At 38.8% G+C, this 21,629-nt stretch overlaps 1 protein-coding gene across 1 annotated transcript in view; it reads left to right on the top strand.

Annotated features, from left to right (window-relative positions):
• The window catches only part of LIPH (lipase H), a 32,883-nt gene that overhangs the window by 9,690 nt on the left and 1,564 nt on the right, over window positions 1-21,629 (top strand). Inside the window, exons 2-9 of the mRNA XM_039850776.1 lie at window positions 3,154-3,521; window positions 4,653-4,761; window positions 9,227-9,328; window positions 10,986-11,075; window positions 13,671-13,838; window positions 14,831-14,926; window positions 16,797-16,908; window positions 21,157-21,330. Coding sequence (XP_039706710.1) covers window positions 3,154-3,521; window positions 4,653-4,761; window positions 9,227-9,328; window positions 10,986-11,075; window positions 13,671-13,838; window positions 14,831-14,926; window positions 16,797-16,908; window positions 21,157-21,330 — 1,219 coding nt within the window. The remainder of the gene's footprint in view (window positions 1-3,153; window positions 3,522-4,652; window positions 4,762-9,226; window positions 9,329-10,985; window positions 11,076-13,670; window positions 13,839-14,830; window positions 14,927-16,796; window positions 16,909-21,156; window positions 21,331-21,629) is intronic.

Raw genomic sequence — 21,629 nt, 5'->3', positions numbered from 1 at the left:
TTTCATTGAAGCCTAACTCTCCCCTGGAAATGCCACCTGACACAGAACCTAGGATAGAGAAGGCTCTTGTTGAATGAACTGCACATTTTCTCTGAGGATGAGAGATAATATATGTAAAGCCGTTATAATATTTAGTGCTGAGAGAGAGGAACTAGGAATCTAGTACTTGCAATGGACTTTTTCAGAGCATAATGCCATTATAAAGATAACTAAGACGTTAAAAAATATATGAAGTCCGAGTGGTTCTATTAAGTGAAAAATAAAAATCCATTTGTTTTGCTCTTCTTGCCTTTCAGTAACTTTCCATTTTAAGGGCTTATAGTAAAGACTCGGCAAGTCAAGGAGGTTGACTGAGCCATTCCATAGATGTGAAGTGGGCAGTTGCTGCTGAAAAATAGGCTGGGCCCAAACTTCACAAGTCTTCTCTGAGCCTTCCAAGGACTTGGAGATGTGAGTTTTGACACACTGGCCTAATATTGCTCATTTGGCTCAAATGAACAGACATAAACAGTTCCCTTCTTTGGAAAGGGATCTCTATCTTCCCCAGTATGAACTTATTTCTAATTAATCTCCACAGCATTCCTCTCTTGGGCAGGTAGGTGGCAAATGAAAGGTGACATAATTTCCTCAGACTCCCTGGTGAGTCAGTTACACAATCAGGAACAAAACCTAGTTTTACTTATGACTAAGACCGAGAGGCTCAACCCTATTCTATGACACTGTTCAATAAAGTGACCGAACAGTCAATTATTTACTCTGAGACTTGCTCTGCAAGCACCAGACAAGTTTCAGTCCATGTTCTCCAGGAGCGTGAGATCTACAGGAAGAGAAAGATGAAAGGCGCCAACAGATGGAAAAAGTATTTACATAGATGAATAAGTTCTCACATCTAATTCACAGAATAGTGTCTATAGTTAACAATACTGTCTTGTATACTTAAAATTTGTTAAGAGAGTAGATCTTAAATCTCCACCCCTCACCCCCCATATAAAGGTAACTATGTGAGGTGAAGGGTATGTTAACAACCTTATTGTGGTAATCATTTTACAATATATATGTATATCAAATGATCACATCATTCACCTTAAAATTACACAAGATTATTTGTCAATTATATCTCAATAAAGCAGGGGGAGGGGAGAAAAAAAGTAAAGAGTATTTATAATATGAGCATGCCTCACTGCACATGCTATTTGACGGTGTAGAGTGAAAAGAAGAAAGAGTGATTTGGGGCTCACTATTTTCTAGGAGGAGGAATTTCAAAGCTCACTTAATCTTTACCCTTTTACTTGAGCTTCTTTTGCTCATTCTATTTTAAAACTTCACTCACTTTTGAGTGCCGGAGCCTTTGCAAGAAGTTTCCAATAAAAGCATACACGAATGGACCCGAGTTATTAAGAAAGGGTGAAAGCTACTCTGAGGCTCAGAATGAGGAAGCAACAATTACTACGTGTGTAAGTGTAGATTCACTAAGAATAGGGGCCCAGGGCAAATGGTTCCTAAATTCCTATTGGAGGAAGTCAAAAGAGATGTTTCCCAAGGCACTGTTGTCTTCTGTTGGGCAGTCTTCCCCTTCTTTCCCCTCCCTTCAAGGATGGTCATTGACGGCCCTTGCCCCCTCTCCTGGATATCCTAAAGGACCATCTCCAGCTTGCAGCTATGGAATTGTTTGTCACAAAACTTGATCTCCTACTTGGCTGTTCTCTCTCAGCCAAGCAGGATGCGGGAGAGTGGGTCACAACATAGTTTTAAATAATTCTTATAATTAAAAATACAATACGGTCTTCCTAATCATTACATTTTTGTGTCTGGATACCAATGTTAAGCAGAGGTTTGCTTTTAACTGTTATTTTATCGTGGTTCTTAACCAAAGCCTTATCTAATGTTACAAAATATCGCTGCCTCAATACCCAAGGACCCCAAAGCCTTCCCACTCCCTCTGTCATCTTGCAACTTGATCTTCAGTTTGTTTCCAGCGCCCCACTCCCTTTCAAGCAGAAGTCTCCAGCATTTCTACTTTTGTTTTCCGATATCGGAACTCACATCCTCTCTCTCACTTTTGTAAGTCACTTTTGTAAGTCCTGTCCCCTTTCTTCTTCCTTTTATTTAAGTTTTTTATTTGGAAATAATTTTAAACTTGCAGAAAGCTACAAGAATAAAAAAATATACAGAACATTAATAACGCTTTGCACGTATTCATCTATTGTTAACATTTTGCTATGTATGCTTTATCATTTTCTATTTATTTCTCCACCCTTAACTTTTTTTCTGAACCATTCAAGATTAAGTTAGCCATTTACTTATAATACTTCAGTTGTATTTCCTAAGAATTAAGATTTTTCTCTTACATAACCATGATACGGTTATCCACCTCAATTAATTTAACATTGATACTAAACTTTTATCTAATTTAATGTTAATATCTCAATTTTGTCTCTTTGACTTAATAATTTTTTATGGTATTTTTTTCTTCCATTACAGAATCTAATCTAAGACCAAATATTGCATTTGTATATCCTGTCTTTTTAGTCTCCTTTAATATAGAACATTTAATATAAAATATGACACTGACCTTTTTTAAGAATAAAGGTCATTTAAAAAAAATAGAACATTCCCCATTTTGTGTTTGCCTGATTTTCTTCTCATGGTTAGAGTCAAGTTATTCTTTCCCCACTGAATACTACATAGGTGACATTCTGTCCTCAGTTCCTGAAGTTTCAATTATTGGGTCTTGAACTGTGTGCTGGGATCAGTGAGGGATACAGAGGATTATGAGACACCATTCCAAGGAGATTGTGGTCTAGCAGGATAGACACCCATGTATATAAGTACCCACAACACAGCCCTGAAAGTGTTTTCATTGTGCTGTCACTGAGGTCTATGAAGGACAGTACTTATGACTGGGTGAGTTGGAGAAGGCTTCATTGAAGGAGGGTAGAATTTGGAAAGATGGTTTTCCTGGTGAAAAAGAAGTCACTACTTGTGAACTCTGAATCAGGTATGACTTTGCAACCTCATTTAACTAGATCTAGCCTCCTGCTATGGTGCTGTAAAGCACATAGAAAGAACTCCATGAGTATAAGACAGCACTCTTACTTGATGCCCAACTAAGGAAAGAATCGTCATGATGCCATCTAACTCTTTTATTTTCAGCCACAGATGAAACATGCCCTTCTTTCACGAGACTGAGCTTTCACAGTGCAGTGGTTGGTACAGGACTAAATGTGAAGTTGATGCTCTACACAAGGAGAAACCGGACCTGTGCACAAGCTGTCGACTCTGCAGTTTTGGGGAACTTGAATGTGACCAAGAGAACCACCTTTATCATCCATGGATTCAGGCCAACAGGCTCCCCTCCAGTTTGGATGGGGGACTTAGTAGAGGGATTGCTGTCTGTAGAGGACATGAACGTGGTCGTTGTTGATTGGAATCGAGGAGCCACAACTATAATATACACCCACGCCTCCAATAAGATCAGAAAAGTAGCAATAATCTTGAAAGAATTTATCGACAAAATGTTGGTAAGGGAGAATTCTCTTAGATGATTCAGGGCTAAACTGAAACTGGACCATTATCTGGAGAGTTAAACCAAGAGATACCTGCAGTGAACAAGGGTGCTATTTTGCAAATCCAAATAAGCCCCAGAGAAGCTTGGGGGAAGGGCTGGAGGTAAGGCCCATAGGTGTGGCTGTGCAAGTTGCTCACTGCACTGGGCACTATCTAAGTGAGGATCATTGTCATTGTAGACGTTATCGATTTATATGTTTATTATGGTAATTTTCCAGCAAATGACAGCAAAGCATCCTGAGGAAGGGACATATTTTTCTAACTCACATAAAGGTGTCCTATGTGTAGTAGAGTTTCTGTTTAGGGGTTTCCTGGCTTCAATGCCTAGATCTCCCTCAACTTCTTTAGCTGTTCTTTTTCCTGGAAATGTCAAAAGTTTACCGATCAGATTATCCAAAACAAAAACTGATATACATGGTCTGATGAGATTTTTCTGTGTATGTATAATTTATGTTTTTAGAAGACTTACAAAGATTAAATAAATTTTAAATTTTATTTAGCAATCTATCTCATGAATTGACCCTTTTATGAAAAAAACAAAAGGTGACTCGATATTGGGACTATTTCAGAGAGTCACTGTGGCCAGCAGTGGCATAAGTTTTACATGAATTCCCTACCCTGCTTCTTTCTTTCCTTCTTTCCTTCCCTCTCCAGAGTGAATTTATTTAACTGAACTAGGATGAAGGTAAAGGAGTCCATCAAACTGTATCGTTACCCTTCTCCCCACCTGGGAAGGTCTTTAAGATGTCTTGGCTTGGTTTCTAGCAGAAGCATGAATAGCGACACCACGGCACAAAGGTTAAGGCACAGGTTTGGAGCTGGGCAGACTAGTTTGCATCCTGCTCTGTTCCCTTCCCGATTGCCTGACCTTACGCAGATTACTTCAACATTAGGCCTCAGTTTTCTTATCTGTATAATCAAAAGAATGGTATTTAATTTGCAGGAGTGTTGTGATACTTATATGAGACGATGGATATAAGGTGCTTAGATACTATTCTCCAAAGTCAACAGATAGAAATTTTCTCCAGATGTTGTCAACTCCTTGGCCCCCGCAATTTATAATAATGGACCTCTTAAAATTCCAGGCAGAAGGAGCTTCTCTTGATGACATTTACATGATTGGAGTAAGTCTAGGAGCCCACATATCCGGGTTTGTTGGAAAGATGTTTGATGGGCAGCTGGGAAGAATTACAGGTAAGGCTTCCTGTGAACGGGTGTGGGGTGGTTAGCTGGGACAGGGTATTCACTGGGGGAGCATGATGCAGGCAATCCAAGTCCTTGGGTTCAAAGCTAGCTCTTCCAACTGTTTAATGTCTCTGAGCATGTGTCCTCTTATGCAAAAGGAAGACCATGCTAATGTTGACCTCAGGTTTTTATTTAATAAAATATGTACGAAGCTCTTTGTAAATTGTATATGCCATAGAAAAGATTGGCGGTGACTTTATTTCTCTTATGGCTAGAAAAACAGCTATCTCCATGGGGATTTGATCTGTGCACCCCAAGCAAATAGGCTTCCTTTCATTTAATCAAGAATAGCTTGAACTACATACCTAATATGTTTCTGTCCCCAAGCACAGCTGGAGTTTCATGATGGGAAAATGAGATGGGAATTCTGATGGTTGGGGTTTACTTTCTGAATATCAGCTTTTAGGTTAAAACTGAATGAAAACACTCAGCAACACGGTAGGTCAAATCCCAAACAAACAAGTGCTGGGTTTTCTTGCCTACTGCTCTAGTAACTTTCCATAGCTACAAGTAAAGGACTGAGGGAGGCTTTCTCTTTCAGAGACTCAAGACTTCATTCATTCATACCTTTCCCAGAATCCATCCTCACATGAAGATAGCTATTTTAATTCTAGGGAATCTGGAAAGTAGAAGAAGGGGGGAGGGAGAGGTAAATGATTCAAACCAGCTACACTTGGGAGGTAAGCTTTTAGGGCTACAAGTGTGAATGTGCTGCTAAACTTGACTGGTACCTGGGCAAACTATTCTCTCTGTCTCTTCTCTCTGTCTGTCTGTCTCTCTGTCTGTCTCTCTCCTGTCTGTCTGTCTGTCTATCTCTCTCTCGCACACACACATCCCCCACATTGGCTGGTACATTCTTTTTCCTTGCTGTTTTTCTCACTTTCACCCCAAAAGCCAAGTCTGCCCTCATCTTCTTATTTATAAATCCTTCTTTCCTAGGAAAGCAAAGCTCTTTCTAGTTTTAAAATTAGTAGTATTATTATGTTTTAGAAAGCAATGTGTCCTTACTTTTTAAAAATTTCCTTTTCCCTTACAGGTACAAAGGACAGATGGCTTGTATTTGCCTATGTTCCTTAATTGTCAAGAGCTCCTTGTGGTGGGTGGGACTTTTCCTAGTGGTGTGTTTAGAAGCTAACTAGCTCTCAAAGAAAAAAAAAACAAAAAAAAACGCCAAACCAAAAAACCAGATTTGTAGTGTTTGCTGATTTCTGTGGTATAAATACTCTCACTGTACCTGATTTCAAACTACCAACCTAATATCACTGACCACAGAGTTTGAAGAAGGATGATCAAAATCTGCTCTCCAGTGCCAGTCCTGGCTCACCACTGCCTTATTCTGCTATTCCCCAGTTTTGCTCAGCCTCACAGCAAACCTGTTCCACGACTACTTTGAATGTGAATGCAGTGTAACTTGGTCTCTAACCATGGAAATTCCCCCAGCCAGCCTTCCTTCCACACTGGGCCCATAAGGCCCTGCTCTGTGGCCTGGACTCAGCCAGTGGTTCACAGTTCAATTTTCTGTCTCCACTGATTCCACCAAATTGTCCCGATTCCTCATCCTCTCTGAGTCCCAAGGCCAAACTCCGCTGTCCCTGAGAACTTTCAGGAGTAAAGCATTTTCCTTACCCACTCATCTCCCACTGCCTCGCCTGAATGGGCTCACTGAATTGTGGGGTGGGAATGTGGCCTCTTACCCAAGGACATAATTCATTCCTAACCCCCAAGAATTGGACAGTTCTGTTTGTTAATTATCTAGGCGGGAATGGCCGCTTCATCTCTTCTATGTTTCTTTCTTTCTTTTGCTCTTCCTTTTGCTTTTTATCACCACACATCTCTCCTGGTTTGACTTCTTATTAACTTCTTCAACAGAAGATGTCAGAGGAAGAATGGATTTTAAAATATTTTAAGTACCTACATCGGCTAATAATACACTAAATTTAATTCTCAATTTTAAGTGTGTGTAAAAATGACTTTGGAGTGCTGGTTACAATGTCTGCTTGCTGAATTGGAATCTCTGAGGTTGGGGTTCAGGAGTCTATCCTTTTAACCAAAAGATGCAGGTGTTCTTAACACTATATGTTGAGAAATGGCCATGTCCAATATAGCAACCACTAGGCACATGTGACCATTGAGCACTTGAAATATGGCTAATGCAAATTTAGATGTGCTATAAGTTCAAAATACACGCTGGATTTCAAAGACTAAATACTAAAAAAGAATATTAAAAATATCAAAATTTATATTTATTACATATTAAAATGATCATATTTTGGATATATTGGGTTAAATAAACTGGGTTAAATGAAATGTATTATTAAAATTAATTTTTCTTAGGTTTCTTTTTTTTGCTTTTTTAGAAGTGGCTGCTAGAAATTTTAAAATTATATCTGTGGCTCACATTATATTTCTATTGGACAGCATTGCCTTAGAGAGTTCATGGTGACTTTGGGTACGAGAGTAGGAGGTCCCTGAACCTGCATGCAAATGACGTCTGTCCTTTGATCCATCAAATTCTCAAACCAGTTAATGAGGCAGCCAAAAACAGGGATCACTATCTAGACTCTTTCCTGCTGGTCTCAGAGCAACAAGAAAGAGCTCCATTTTCTCATTTTGTCTCTATTCTATAATAATCTCAAATGTTCTGGATTGAAATCCAAGAGTCCTTTTATAAGTCTTCAGAAGTGGCTGTTAATTCTACTTCCATTTTGTAGATAAGGAAACCAAAGTTCAGAGAAGTAAAGTAACCTGCCTAAGGTCACTCAGCTGGTTGGCGTTAGGTTTGGGGCTCTACGTCATGTCTATCTTGACTCCAGTGGTCTCTGCCCACACAAAATCAACAGCTTTTTAGGGCAGCTTAACTGTGATTTTTGGCTGACATTGTAAACTGATCATTTGCTATGGCTTGTCACTAGGGCAATCATATATCTAAGTTTACTGGACAATCTCCATTTGCATCTTACATCCTGGTATAATTATTAATAGCCCCCTCGTCACTTTCAAAATTGCCCTGGTTTGGACTTTATATAGCAAGCCGATTTATCTGCCATGGATCTGGAAGCTGCTATAAACTGGGGCTCTCACTGTTTCACTGTGCATTTTCTTAAACCGGAAGTGGCGCTGTCTTCCATGAGGAGAAGGAGGCTTCCTCAGCAAACTCTTTCAAGGTTAGGAGTTTCTCTTGCTCTGTTGAGAACATCCTGTGGACTTGGCTGCCTGAGTATTGATCCATCTCCCACATCAGTTTCAGTTGGAAGCAGGCAGAAGAACAAGCAAAGCTGGTTGGGGGTGGAGAAAAGAAAAGGAGGCAGATAAAGACATGTCTTAATAAAGCAAGAGTGTTGGAAGAGGAGAAATGGAGAGATTGAGGTTAGAACCGAGAAAGTTGAGTCAAAAATGCTATCTCTTGGATTTTATCTGTAACACCAGATGGGAGATGTCATTTAAAATGGCATTCATAGGTAATATGTTCAATAAGTCTCTTGAAACCTTCTTTTCTCCAGGTAGGTTTTTAGCAAGCAGGGCTTATTTGAACCTCTATTGTTTGGTTTTGGTTTTTAGTTTAAAGTTTTTATTTACAGCATCATGGGATCTGCTGTCTTGCTTTTACAGCTGTTTCATAATGGTGAGGAACGCCCAGCTAGCATTGACCAAAGGAAAGAAATAAATTCAGGCATTTATAGGGTGGGTCAATTCTGTAGAAGTTGACACCCACTTTACTTCCCTCTTTGATACCTGGTCTGCTACCTGGCCTGATCTGTAAGTTTCACTCTTTCCTACTGAGCTTGCCAAATTCAGGGCAATGAAACCAAGAGCTCAACAGAGAAGTGATTACATTATAAGGCTGCGTCTCTGGTTAAGACACTTGAACTCCCTGAACCCCAGTTCATTCATTTGTAAAATGGAAATGATAGTAGCTGCTCTGCCTCCCTCATACGCTTCTGATGTGGAGCTAGTACATATTAATAAAAATTGAAAATGTAAAGGAGCTTTATTAATAATAAGAAGAAAAGGTTGAGTGAGGTTTCTGGATCATTTAAAACAGGATAATGATAAGTATAGCATCCACTTTTTATGTACACCCTTAGGTGCTTTTTTCCTGAGGAACCAGTTTATCCCCACACTCTGGTTTACATATGTCAGTGCATTCTCTGCTGTTGAGCTCTGCACAAAATATACCTCCTGATGGAGTCTGGATGCTGTTCTCAGGGGTCACTGCCAGAGTAACCATCTCTACTGTGGGAAAAGGCTACAGGGCTGTGGAAAGTAGCCTGACGAAGCAGGATGAGAATGTAAGTGCTCGCCCACCCAAGGGTGCCCTGCAGCCTGTGAGCCATCCTCAAGGGGAGGAATGAAAAGCCCAGCTGCAGGTGACTCACAGCGTGGGGCTGCCAAGCCAACTCTGTTTTCCTTCCAGGTCTCGATCCCGCGGGCCCTTTATTCAACGGGAGACCTCCCGAGGACAGATTAGATCCCAGCGATGCACAGTTTGTTGATGTCATCCATTCCGACACTGACGGTAATGTTCCTGTCCTTGTGGGTCAGTTACCCACCCCTAAGACTCTCATGGAGTCTTCCCCTGGGGGGATCGTCATGCAGGGGCAGATCAGGTTCCTCCAGAGTCCCTCTTTTCCTACGGGGCAGGGTTCCAAAATCCACAGAAATCTTGAAGGGAAGCTGGTTTAAGGCAGGCATCCAGGGTCTCTTCCTGGAGTAGAGGTGCTTTTCTCATCACCTGTTTTTATTTTTAAGTGATCATCTTGATCAGTCAAAGACAGGTCAGTTTTCACGCCATGTGACAAATGTTTCCATATATACAACTGGATCTGGATGCAGATTTCTTGTTTTTGTTGGTTCTTCTTCATTATTCCCTTAAGCTAAAAAGGTATATTTGAGTGTTGTATCTCTCTACAACTGATTGATTCTGAACCACCTATAGCTCTCCAGCTCTCTGTGGATCTTCCTGTTCATTTCTGTTTTCATGGTGCTGATTTCATGTCTGGGATTGGGTATACGTCTTGGGGTTTGGGGTGGTGTTAAAGATCAGTCTTTATATCCAGATGTCTGAGAGAAGTGCTGGAGTAGGAACTTGGAGAGGGCTGAGGGATCAGATTAGAGTGATCTGCACAATCTTTTTATGACACAACCACTTAATAAAAACCCTTGACCATCTTTCTTGGGCACGCTGGTGTAGTAGTCAGCAATTGTTTGCCTTAGAAAAAAATGTCTGTGTGAAACAACTGTATTCTTACTGTGCAGTTTGCAAAGTGTTAACCTTACTGAAGTGAAGTACCTCACTGCCATTTAATGCCTGATGGAATAGAGGAATTTATTTTTTATTCTTGGAAAGTGAATTTTGAAGGGAAGGATATAAGCTTTGTAGTTAGGAAGATGTGGACTCAAAACCCAGATTATGTTCTTTGTAGTGGTGTCATGTTTATTCCTTAAATTTTCCGAGCTTCAGTATCTTCATCTATAAATTACTTCATCTGAATTTATCAATGTCTACTTGCAGACACTGTGAAATTAGAAGGTGTGTAAAACGCCTGGCATCATGCCCACAGATATATGTAAGTTCTCAATATGTAATAGCCATTGAGATATAATGATGTACTATATATGTCTACATATATAATCGTTTTAAGCTTTTTACTAATTATTTGGGGTTACAAGGTTAAAGAGAATAAGCAAATCTGTTAAATCTATCTAAATTCTTTAGGTTCCCATTTTCTAGAAGACTTTCCAATCTTTTTACCATCCTAGATTCCAAATTTTTAAAGATTTATTTTCTGCTGGGTAAAAGTTCATGTTCCCGTGTTTCTTATTAATTAAAGACTTACACAAATGCAAATAGGAGCTCAAGAAGTACCCAGAAATTAGAAGGTTCCATCCAAATGTAAAGAAGAAATCTATCCTTTTATCAGCCTTACAGTGAACGAGTGACCAAACTCTCTTATATCTTTAGAAATATTGGAAATAAATTCCATTACCACCTTCATAGTCTCTTAGTTGGAAATCATTGCTTTCTAACTAACTAGCTGGATAACTTTGGGCAAAAATATTTAAATAGGTATATTGACAATAATAATACAACCCTTGCCCATATCCTGCAGGCAAATGAGCTGTGAGATGTGAAAGTTTCAAGCAGCATAAAAGCATAGTATATTCTCTTTTAGCGTTGGGCTACAAGGAACCATTAGGAAACATAGACTTCTACCCAAATGGAGGATCAGATCAACCTGGTTGCCCCCAAACAATATTTGGAGGTAAGTGCAGATACTTCATATTTTATAAAATAGTGGTTTCAAAAAGGTGTATTTTAAAAACCTAATATTATTCTATGTGGGGTAGTTTTTAATAGAAAACAAATTTTCAGGGAAGACAGATGATATAAATATAAATTATGAATTAGTACTCAGATATACTGCTTTTATAAAACTGTAACTGTATGATTAAAAACTATTATAAATTATTTCTCTCTCTTGAAAAGGTGTGTCTTTGACCTAGAAATTTCACATCTGGAAACCTCTTTTAGAGAAATAATGGAAAATGTAGACAAAAATTAGAGTGCAAAGATATTCAACCAGTGTTATATATAATAGTTAAATTTTTAGAAATAATCTAAATGTCCAACATAGGAAAATTATTAAATGAATATGGTATATCCACACAAAGGAATATAATTATTAAAAATAATATTTTCCAAGATTAATGAAAATGCTTACGATATGATGTTAAGTGAAAAAGACACAAACTATACAGTATGATCTTAATTTATTTTTTAGATGTGTATTTGTACATGTGTAAGTGTAGAAAAGAAGACTAAATATACGTGTTCCAAACAATTATTAGTGGTAATCTCTTGCTTTTGGTCTTCTAGGTGATTTTTTGCATCATTATTTTCTATTATTTTCTATTTCTAAATGAGCATATATTACTTCTATAATGAGAAAAAAAACTCATGAAACAAAAATGGGTAGTTGGAGGAAAACATAAAAGTGAGATGGGGGACAGAATGAAAAAACCCATCCCTAAGTGCTCTAAATCTGTGTTTCACCATTGCTAGAGAAAGTTAAACAAACATAGAAATAATACTAGGAGAAGATGATCTTGTTACAAAATGGTAGCTGTACGTGGACCCATGAAAATGACGTAATGTTTGAAAATGATCCTGATGAAATGACATAAGTAGGGCCAACCATATTGTACCATAAACAGTGAGTGTTCGAATCCTGTCCTGTGTGATATAGTATAAATACATCCATGAGCAGTCAAAGATAATGTCCTCTGCTTGTAAAGGACATCCTCTGCATTGTTACCACTTTTATTAATTTTGCAAGTGCAAGATCCAGGAACGATAAGAAATATTGGCTTGTTAGATTTCACTGCAGCCCAGCTTGACCCCATGCCAGCACCATGCTTCTCTTTTCTTATCCCAGTTTATTTCTTTTTGTCCTTCACTGATATTTTCTACGGGTGTAAGAGGACTCCAGAGAAAGAGGAAATATTGAAATATTGATCTGACTCCAGCACCTGGTGCCTCTTCAAACTACTAGTTCAAAATCATAGCTCCTTTTTCATGGGATTTGCTGTTTCCTATTCAGATTATTACGTCCATCGATTACTCATCTTTGGGACTCAGTTCCCTTTTCTGAGTAACTTCATCATCTGACCCATCAACCTTCTGACAAGTTCTCTGATCTTCTATATTACAGTGCTCCATCATCTCCAATTCTTCTGATACCACCTCTGTGCCTCATCAGCCTTCTCTCTCACCATCACACCACATGACACTCACTAAGAATTAATTTGAGGCTTGCCTCTCACCTCTTCTTGCCCATTTATGATTTCCATTGCCATCTCCTATTGCTTGACCCCTCTCATTTCACCCTTCCTCCTTGTAGCAGACTTGGATCCCCTGCCACTTGGCTGCTCTCATAAATGCCCTGTGCACTCCCAGGTCCTTAGGTCTCTGCTGTGTCAGCCCCCACCTTTGCTTGGGAACCTTCTGGAGAAGTCATGGAGCCTCCTCCATTGAGTACAAAGTCCAGACAAACTTGCTAACCTCTCCATGGTCTTCAATTAAGCCAGAGAATCCTCTTGTTTATCTCTTACTGACTCCCTATGATCACTCCTAATGCTTCTATTTCAAATATCTCACTACCAATAACCCCTCATCTCTTAGAGGTGAGCTAGAGTGGATTTTTGTACCTAATTCAAGGTCCCATCTCAACTATTATTTTATATAGTTTTAAAATTTAAAATTTTGTCTATTCTCATCTTAGTTCACAAGGTCGGTCTTTACATTCATGTTCCCTCCTGACCAAGGATGGAGGCATTCGTCATTCTTTTTCACGGCTTTCTCCTCTGCTTGACCTCTTTGGGGATATTCTTCTACCAATCGCCCCCCTGATGCCTTCTTTATCTGATATTTTTACTAGTTTAAATGTAGTTGTATTCTGCTGAAAACAAGGAATTTTTGGCTACCACTGAATTTTTCTTCCCCTTTTCACTGACAAAGAAAGGATGTAGGTCAAATCTGGACTCTATCACATAATGGCTGTGTGATCTTGGTCAAGTCATTTAACCTCTCTGAATCTCAATGTCCTGCTAGGTAAAATGGGGATAATCGTGCTTATCTTTTTCTTTTCTCCTGCCATTTGCCAGCATGAATCCTGATCTGTGGGTTTTTATAAAGATTAAATGGAATAGAATATACTGAAGCTATTACTACAGTGCCTGGCATATGGGAGACAGATGATAAATTGTGTTTGTATGCGCCTTTGTGCATTCAATATGTGATGTACTATTATTAAATGCCACGACTGCTCTATTATTTAATCATTTCTTTTACAACCCAGGACTTCAGTATTTTAAGTGTGACCACCAGAGGTCTGTCTACCTGTACCTCTCTTCCCTGAGGGGGAACTGTACTATCACTGCATATCCCTGTGATTCCTACCAGGATTACAGGAATGGCAAGTGTGTCAACTGCGGTACACCACAGACGGAGTCCTGTCCACTTCTCGGTAAGTCCACCAATCAGTTCCCCCTCTAACTTACAAAGAGCTAATATTTGGTAGGCATCCCAACACCATTTTACTATCTAAAAATGGGCCTGAAAAGTGTGTTTTTAAGAAATATATTTAGTTTTTACAAATTTTTTAGATGTGTATTATATAAATAGACATCTAAAAGTCAGCTTTTTCTAGCCAAATTGTTCCATGATGTACTCTGGAGTCTCCTAATAATAAATAGTGTTAGAAAAGCAATTTGTATAGGAATTTGTCCAGAAGATAGTGCATCCTCCCTAGGTACTTTATTCTAGCATGAAAAAGAAGGTTCCAGAAGAATTGCCAAGCCCACCCAGAGCACTGTCACCTTATATAGTCTGCTGTCATTAGAATGAACTAAGGAACTTTAAAAAAATACTGATGCCTGGGTCCAACCCCAGATCAATTAAGTTAGAAGGCGGAGGCCATTTCTAGGAGTGGGGACAGAGGAGAGAGAGAGCCCCCATCGATGGTACTCAACCTCTTTCCTGTAGACACACATAAAGGGGTACAGATTCTGTGCAATTTAGGGGCCTGATGATAGTTCAAGAAAGCATACTGTTTTGCATAAAGTGATGCTATTCTAGGTATAAACCCAAATCTACTTCAACCTATAAAATAAATGTATTACTGAAAAATATCAGCACTATTTATAGTCTGTCCCACTCTCCCACCCCTGTTACTGAGACCCAGGGCTGGGTGACATAATGTCAGTAGAAAGGAAGAAAAGCCACTATAGGGTCCTTTTGCACTCCCCAGCTCTTATGAACAAGGTAGCGAGCAGGGTGTGGTAGGTGCTAGGGGGCCACTGCCCTGGTGGCCCTGCAGGTCCTCACTGTGAGGATGCGTGAGAGGCAGATGATCTCAGTGGTGATGGCAGTCAAGCTCGCTGTTCTCACTGCCTCCCCAACTGCTTTTCCATTTATATAATACATGTTAATGTTACACTTTTCCAACTTGTTTTATAGGCTATTATGCTGATAACTGGAAAGACTATTTAAGGAAGAAAGATCCTCCTATGACTAAAGCGTTCTTTGACACAGCCGAGCAGAAACCGTTCTGCAGTGAGTGATGAATGTGGTTGTTTGCTTTTGCCCAACCCTCTTATTTTTGGAATGGCTGAGTCTCAGCTTTCTGGCTACTTCTTGGCAAATGAAGGCCATGGTGAAGCATGAACTTTGGAGCTGGAAGGACCTAGGTCTAAACCTGACTCTACTGCATACTAGCTGTGTGACCTTGGTCAAGAAACTTAACCTCTCCTGCTAGGTGAAATGGGGGATAATAATGCCTATCTTCTGGGTTATAAAAATTAAAATCTCAACAAATCATAGTTGATGGTTTCACTGGATGGCCATTCTAATCATTAAGATCTTCTAGAAAATTGCTTGATTTCCTAGGATATATGAGATTGGAGCTAGGAAAATTGCTTGATTTCCTAAGATATATGAGATTTATGAATTTTTCTTCTAGAAAATTGCTTACGAATTTTCGTCTAGAAAAATTTCTTCTAGAAAATTTCTAGATATGAATTTTCTTCTAGAAGATTGTTTGATTTCCTAAGATATATGAGATTGGGGCTAGGAAAAATCAGGTGTCAGCCACATCTATGGATCAGTTCCAGTTCCAAAGCAACCATGATGACCTTCTAAAGACAGTGAGAGGCTGGGTATTCCAGATGGGCGCTAAATGATAAGATGCCCTAGGAAGCAAGTAGGAATTTTCCTGGGCAGGTGTATGCCTTGCAATCTTTTCTCCCTTTTCAGTTTTCTTGGGTGCAACTCTTATATGAGAGGTTGCAGATCACTGAGTTTCCCTCCTCCTTTGGAGCCATGTGTGGCAGCCCAGGGTTTGGTGTCTGCCAGGTCCAAATGGGGCAAGCCCTGGATCAATAATGGGCTATGACACGGCAATTCCAGGGGCTTACCTTATTCTTTGTGAGATGGCTATCTCCCTGATCCTCTTTCCCCTTCTCCATAAGTCTGACCAAGAAATAGCAAATCCAAATATCATGGTGGGATCCCCATCTTCCCAAAGCATCCTTGACCTTGGAGAGCAAAGAGTAGAGATGAAGAAGAGTTCTCTAAACGCCTTGTACACTCTCATTTATTCAATAGGAATTTATTGGGTGCCTATACGGTGTTAGTGCTGAGATTACAAAGAATAAAAATCATCAATTCTCAATTATTGTTGTATGTTTTACTTTTATCTTTTTTTTGTAACATCGTAAGACATTATTCAGGCATTTTTTAGATGTACCCATGCATTTACCACTTTTTTGATTATCATTTTTTCTTGTGTTTTGTAAATTCAGTAGCATGCTGAATAATGATGGGAGAACTGCAAGAGGTAGATCTGACTTAGCCTGAGGATCAGTGAAGGCCTCCTGGAGAAAGTGACATCAGCTGAAACCTGATGGGTGGGTCGGCAAAAGGGGCAAAGTAAGAGTGTCTAAGTGAAGAGAAGGCTTAGGAGCAAGAGGGAGCTTGCCAGTGTAGGCAGTGCTGGTAGTGTGGCATAACTGGGGAAGAGATAAGAAAGGCTGGCTAGGCCGGTAGAAATGGCCCAGATTATTGAAGACATTGTCAGCTGTGGCCACCTGCTTGGTTTATTTTTAAATGGGCAGAAATTGAAGTGAACTAGTTACACTCAACAGTAGGCCATGATACCTCAGTCAATAAGATGGGAACACTGATTCAGTAGTGATGCCTAACATGGTGACTGGATACTATTGAATTCTGTTGTCACTCGAGCCATCTTTACCAAAGAGAATAGAAAGAAATATTAGAAAATCCTGCCCTGGATCTTTGCAGAGAAACTCGAGAGGAAGAGAAAATGAGACTTAGTTATTAGGGAAGTTGGGTTTTTAGGAATTGACCCTTTAGGGAAGCAGTTGGGAGTACCTTTCTCTTACCATGTTTTCTCCTGGTTTTGCAGTATATCATTACTTTGTTGATATTATAACTTGGAACAAGAACATAAGAAGAGGGTCCATTACAATCAAATTGAGAGACAAAGCTGGAAACACCACAGAATCCAAAATCGATCAGTAAGTTGGGGTGGGATACTTTGCAGTTTGCTATTTGCCTTTTTGCTCAGAGAAATTAAATTCCAAATATACCTGTTTTCTTATTTATATACTTGTACTTTTCTTTCTTCTACAAAAGATATAAGGAGACATATTGTTTAATTGCTTCCTGTGGCTCTTGATCTCTCAGGTTCTTTACAAATGGAATCGGTGCAAGGATTTCCCTTTCTTCCTTCCTTTCTCCTCCCTCATTCCCTCTCTTAGTTTCCTCCTTCTTGCTTCCTTCGCTTAAACATTTAGTTACAAAAGTCATCTTTGTTTGCTATAAAAGATTTAAACAGTAAATGAGTGTGTAAAATAAAAGTGCAAGTCCTTGGCCCATCCCAATAACCCTATCCCCACAGGCACTTACCCTCAAACACGTTTCTGTTCTTTTTTGAGCTCATGATATACATACAAATATGTTTTTGAAACTCAGAGAATGTAATTTGCAATAGAAAATAGTTCATTTAGATATTCCCATATAACAGAATACTCATTATACATAGTAAATGAAATGCCTTATAAATGTGCTAAGTGTAAAGCTTCAGGATGTCAAATTATATAAAGTATAAAACTCAACAATGTATTATTTATACATAAAGTTTTAGTTCAACAATGTAAAAAAAGAAACAGAAACATGCCAAAATATTAGATTGCCTTTTAGGTGGTGAAAATATGAGTGCTTTTTTTCAGCTTATCTTTACTTTTCAATTTTTAATTTTGTATTTTATATATATATGTATATTTATATATATTTATAGTTTAAAAACAGTTAATTTTTCATCTATTACTTTTACAATTGGGAAAAACTCTTTAAGCAAAGGAATTTGAAGCTCATTTTATTCGTTTACTCAGGAAATGTTTCCTGGGTTCTTTTGTCTACCAGGCATTTGGGTTGTGTCTTGGCCTTATCCATAGAGGACCGGGTAGAATGCGATCTGAAACTGGCAGTCCCCTTACAGGTTCACTGTACAGATAAATAGAAACAGTGTGGGTGGGTGGTTTAGAGATAACTTTTTAAAAATGCCCCCTTAGATCACAATAATAGCCTTTGTTTATTGAAGCACTTTACGCACATGGGCTAATCCAATTCTCACTAAAACCCTGTAAGATCGTATTGCCGTCTCTAATTCATATATGAGGAAACTTAGGCTCCGAGATGTCAAGTGATTTGGCCAATATCACACAGCTGATCAGGATGAATCAGGTGAAATCAGGGGCAGGTCCGTCCAACCCCAAGCCCACAGTTTTAATCACTACATTGTATTCTTCCTACTAATCTGTATTGCTCATTCCACTCTAGCATACTTGAGGTTTATGAGCAGTGTTTGTTTGTTTGTTTTTTAGGGTTCTTTATTGATCTGTTTCAGAGACCTCACTACAGTGTCAATGTCCCCAAACCCACAGTGGGGCAGCATTTTCACGGAGGGCACTGCAAGGGGGTACCTCTTGAGGAACCAGCCTCAGGTAGTTTCTGAGCTGTGACCTTCAGTGAGGAAGCGAGGCAGAGACCTCATCTGGAGATTCTAAGAAATAGCAGGCGAGGTTGTGCAGTTACATAATGTGCAGTGTTCACCCAAGAAAATTTGCGTATTCGTGCCAATAATTGGCCACATATTTGCTTTACGTGTTTTAGAAGTTTTAATTTTACATAGTAAATTTCTCCCAAGAAAGAACTCCTAAATTGGGAGGTTTTTATATCAATTAAGATTGAGATCTTAATCTTTATTTTAGTCATGGTTAGTCATTCTCATTTTAGTCATGTTTGTGAAAAAGTCATCACCAATCAGAGGCTATATAAGGAAAAAAAGAAACAGTTTTTCTATTACATGGGAGATTATGAGTACTTTTTTTTGCAAGGTAAACTTTAACATCTTAGTATTAGTTTTACAATTTAAGATAAAGGAAATGATATTAGAGTATGTACCTTGAGTTCATCCAGTCTTACCAGACTATGGGTAAAAATGGAGTCACATTTAAGGTTATTATCTGCCTGATGACTCTCACTGTATCCATGTTTTATATGTATTTCTTTTTTTTAACCTTTTTAAAAAATTTGATATAACTCACGTACTACAAAATTCATCCTTTAAAAGTTTACAGTTCAGTGACTTTTATTATGTTAAAAAAATGTGCAACCATTACCATCATCTAATTCTAGAACATTTTCATTATCTCAAAAAGAAACCTCATTCCTATCAGTAGTAATTCCCAATCCCCTCTCCTCCCTAGCTTATGCCTCTCTGGAGGCACAAAGTAGATTAGTGCCAGATTTACCTATTCTGGACATGTCATATAAATGGAATCACACAATATATGGTCTTTTGGGTTCGGCTTTTTTTGTTTAGTATAATATTTTCAAGATTGTCGTAGCATGTATCAGTACTTCATTCCTTTTAATGGTTGAATAATATTCATTGTATGCATATTGCTGGATCATATGGTAGTTCTATTTTTAGTTTTTTGAGGAGCCTCCACACTTTGCTATGGCAGTCATAGCACTTTACATCCCCATCAACAGAGCACAAGGGTTCCAATTTTTCATATTCTTGTCAACACTTGTTATTTTCTTTGTTTGATTTTTTAGTAGCTAACCTAATAGTTGTGAAGTGATTCTAAATTCTTTACAACATCTCCATCATTCTTCGAGCACTTTTAGGCACATGTGTTGGTCCAAGATCAGTTTGAACTTTCCTTGCTTTAGCCCTGAAATCAACCATTTCTCCAGGGAGCCCTAGTTTTTTTTAATGGAAATGGAGTTTAAAAACCAAAATCTAAACCCTCTACTGGGTGTTTACCCCAAAGGCTTGAAAACTAGTATCTATAAAGACATTTGCACACCAACGTTCATAGCAGCATTATTCACAGTGGCCAGGACATGGAAGCAACCAAAGTGCCCTACAGTAGATGATTGGGTAAAGAAGCTGTGGTACATATATACAATGGAATATTATTCAGCCATAAGAAGAGATGAAATACTGCCATTTGTGACAACATGGATGGAACTTGAGATAATCATGCTAAGCAAAATAAGCCAGACAGAAAAGGTTGAAAATCACATGATATCACTTATATGTGGGATATAAGCCTAAATGCAACAAATGAGCAGGACAAACGAACAGAGACTCATGGACATGGACTATAGACCAGTGGTTACCAGAGGACTATAGAATAGTAGTTACTAGTGGTTAGGAGGAGGAGTGGGGAGGTAGATAGGGTAAAGGGGGTCAAATATAAAAGGTTAGGGGGAGGGCGAATTGGGTAAAGGGGATCAAATATATAGCTGAAGGAAAATGGACTTTGAGTGGTGAACACATAATAGAATATACAGATGTCAAATGATAATGTACACCTGAAAGTTATATGCTCGTATTAGCCAATGTTACCTCAATAAACTTAATTTAAAAAAAAGAAAGAAAGAAAGAAAAAAAAAAAAACCTGGGCACCTTTCAAATTAATTTTATTTGTAGCACTTCTACTCTTCATAGGAATTACAGATGATTCCAGGGATGCTGGGATCACAGATACCTCCTCACTCCCATCCCCACTCCAGACCAAGGATTCAGTTCTAGAGCAAGCCTCCTGTTCCTGAGCCCAGGGTGGGAATCCTCATTTCTCTATGGCCTAGTCTCCCAGCTCCCCAGAGGGACATCAACCCAGCTGAACCTCCCCAGTGGGTTCAGTTTGGGATTCCAACTCTAAGAAATATCTCCATACACCTGGAAAAAAGGGATTTAGCTATTTTAAGACTTCTCTTAAGAGACAGGACTGAAAAAATATATCCTTAAGTATAACCTCTAAATAAGTATATAGTTTGGCTAAAAATACACATAGCAGTTTAATGGAAAGACCAGAACTTTGAACTCAGCCAGAACTGAGTTTGAATCCCTGTGCTACTACAGATAAATCCTGTGACCTGGGTGAGCTTAAGCTCTGTGAGCATGTTTCCTTATCTATAAAATGAAAATAATAATACCTTGGAGAAATTTGCAGGAGATTGGAGACATGTGTCAAGTCAAGAGTTGAGGATGGTGCTTGGTGCATAGCAAGCAGCACATACTTCTCTAATGTCATAGCATTTCATCAGTCCTGGGGTTAGCAACTTCACTTACGCCGTCCTTTGAGATCAAGTGGCTACCTGCCTACGAGTGATTTGTAGGTTTTGAACTGTTTTCTTTAATTAGCGATCTGTATCCATTATATAAAAATATTATTTCTTCCTTCTAGTGAACCTGCAATATTTCAGAAATACCACCAAGTGAGTCTGCTTGCAAGATTTAATCAAGATCTGGATCAAGTGGCAACCATTTCCTTGGTGTTCTCTACAGGATCTATAGTAGGCCCAAAGTACAAACTCAGGATTCTCCGAATGAAATTAAGGTCACTTGCCAATCCAGAGAGGTGAGCCATAGACAGGGTTTGACAAGCCTGTTTTCCAAAGATGTTGTTGGTTCTTGTTCATTCCATTTGGTCTAATGTTATAATTGGACTTGAACGATCACAATGAAGGAAGTGAGGGATTTTCCAAAAATAGACTTGATAAAAACAAATAGCTTAGTTATCCAAAAAAAAAAAATTTTACTTGTATGCAGTTAAAGATAAATGGCCCAATAATCCAAAGAAATAATATTGTTATATGCTTAGTTATATAATTCCTCCCTAAGCACTCTACCCGCACTGCTTGGTAAGCTGTTAATGTG

Source organism: Pteropus medius, unplaced genomic scaffold, assembly GCF_902729225.1.
Source record: "Pteropus medius unplaced genomic scaffold, Ma_sr-lr_union100, whole genome shotgun sequence".
Classification (NCBI taxonomy): Eukaryota; Metazoa; Chordata; class Mammalia; order Chiroptera; family Pteropodidae; genus Pteropus; species Pteropus medius.
This window is presented reverse-complemented; position numbering and strand designations above follow the sequence as displayed.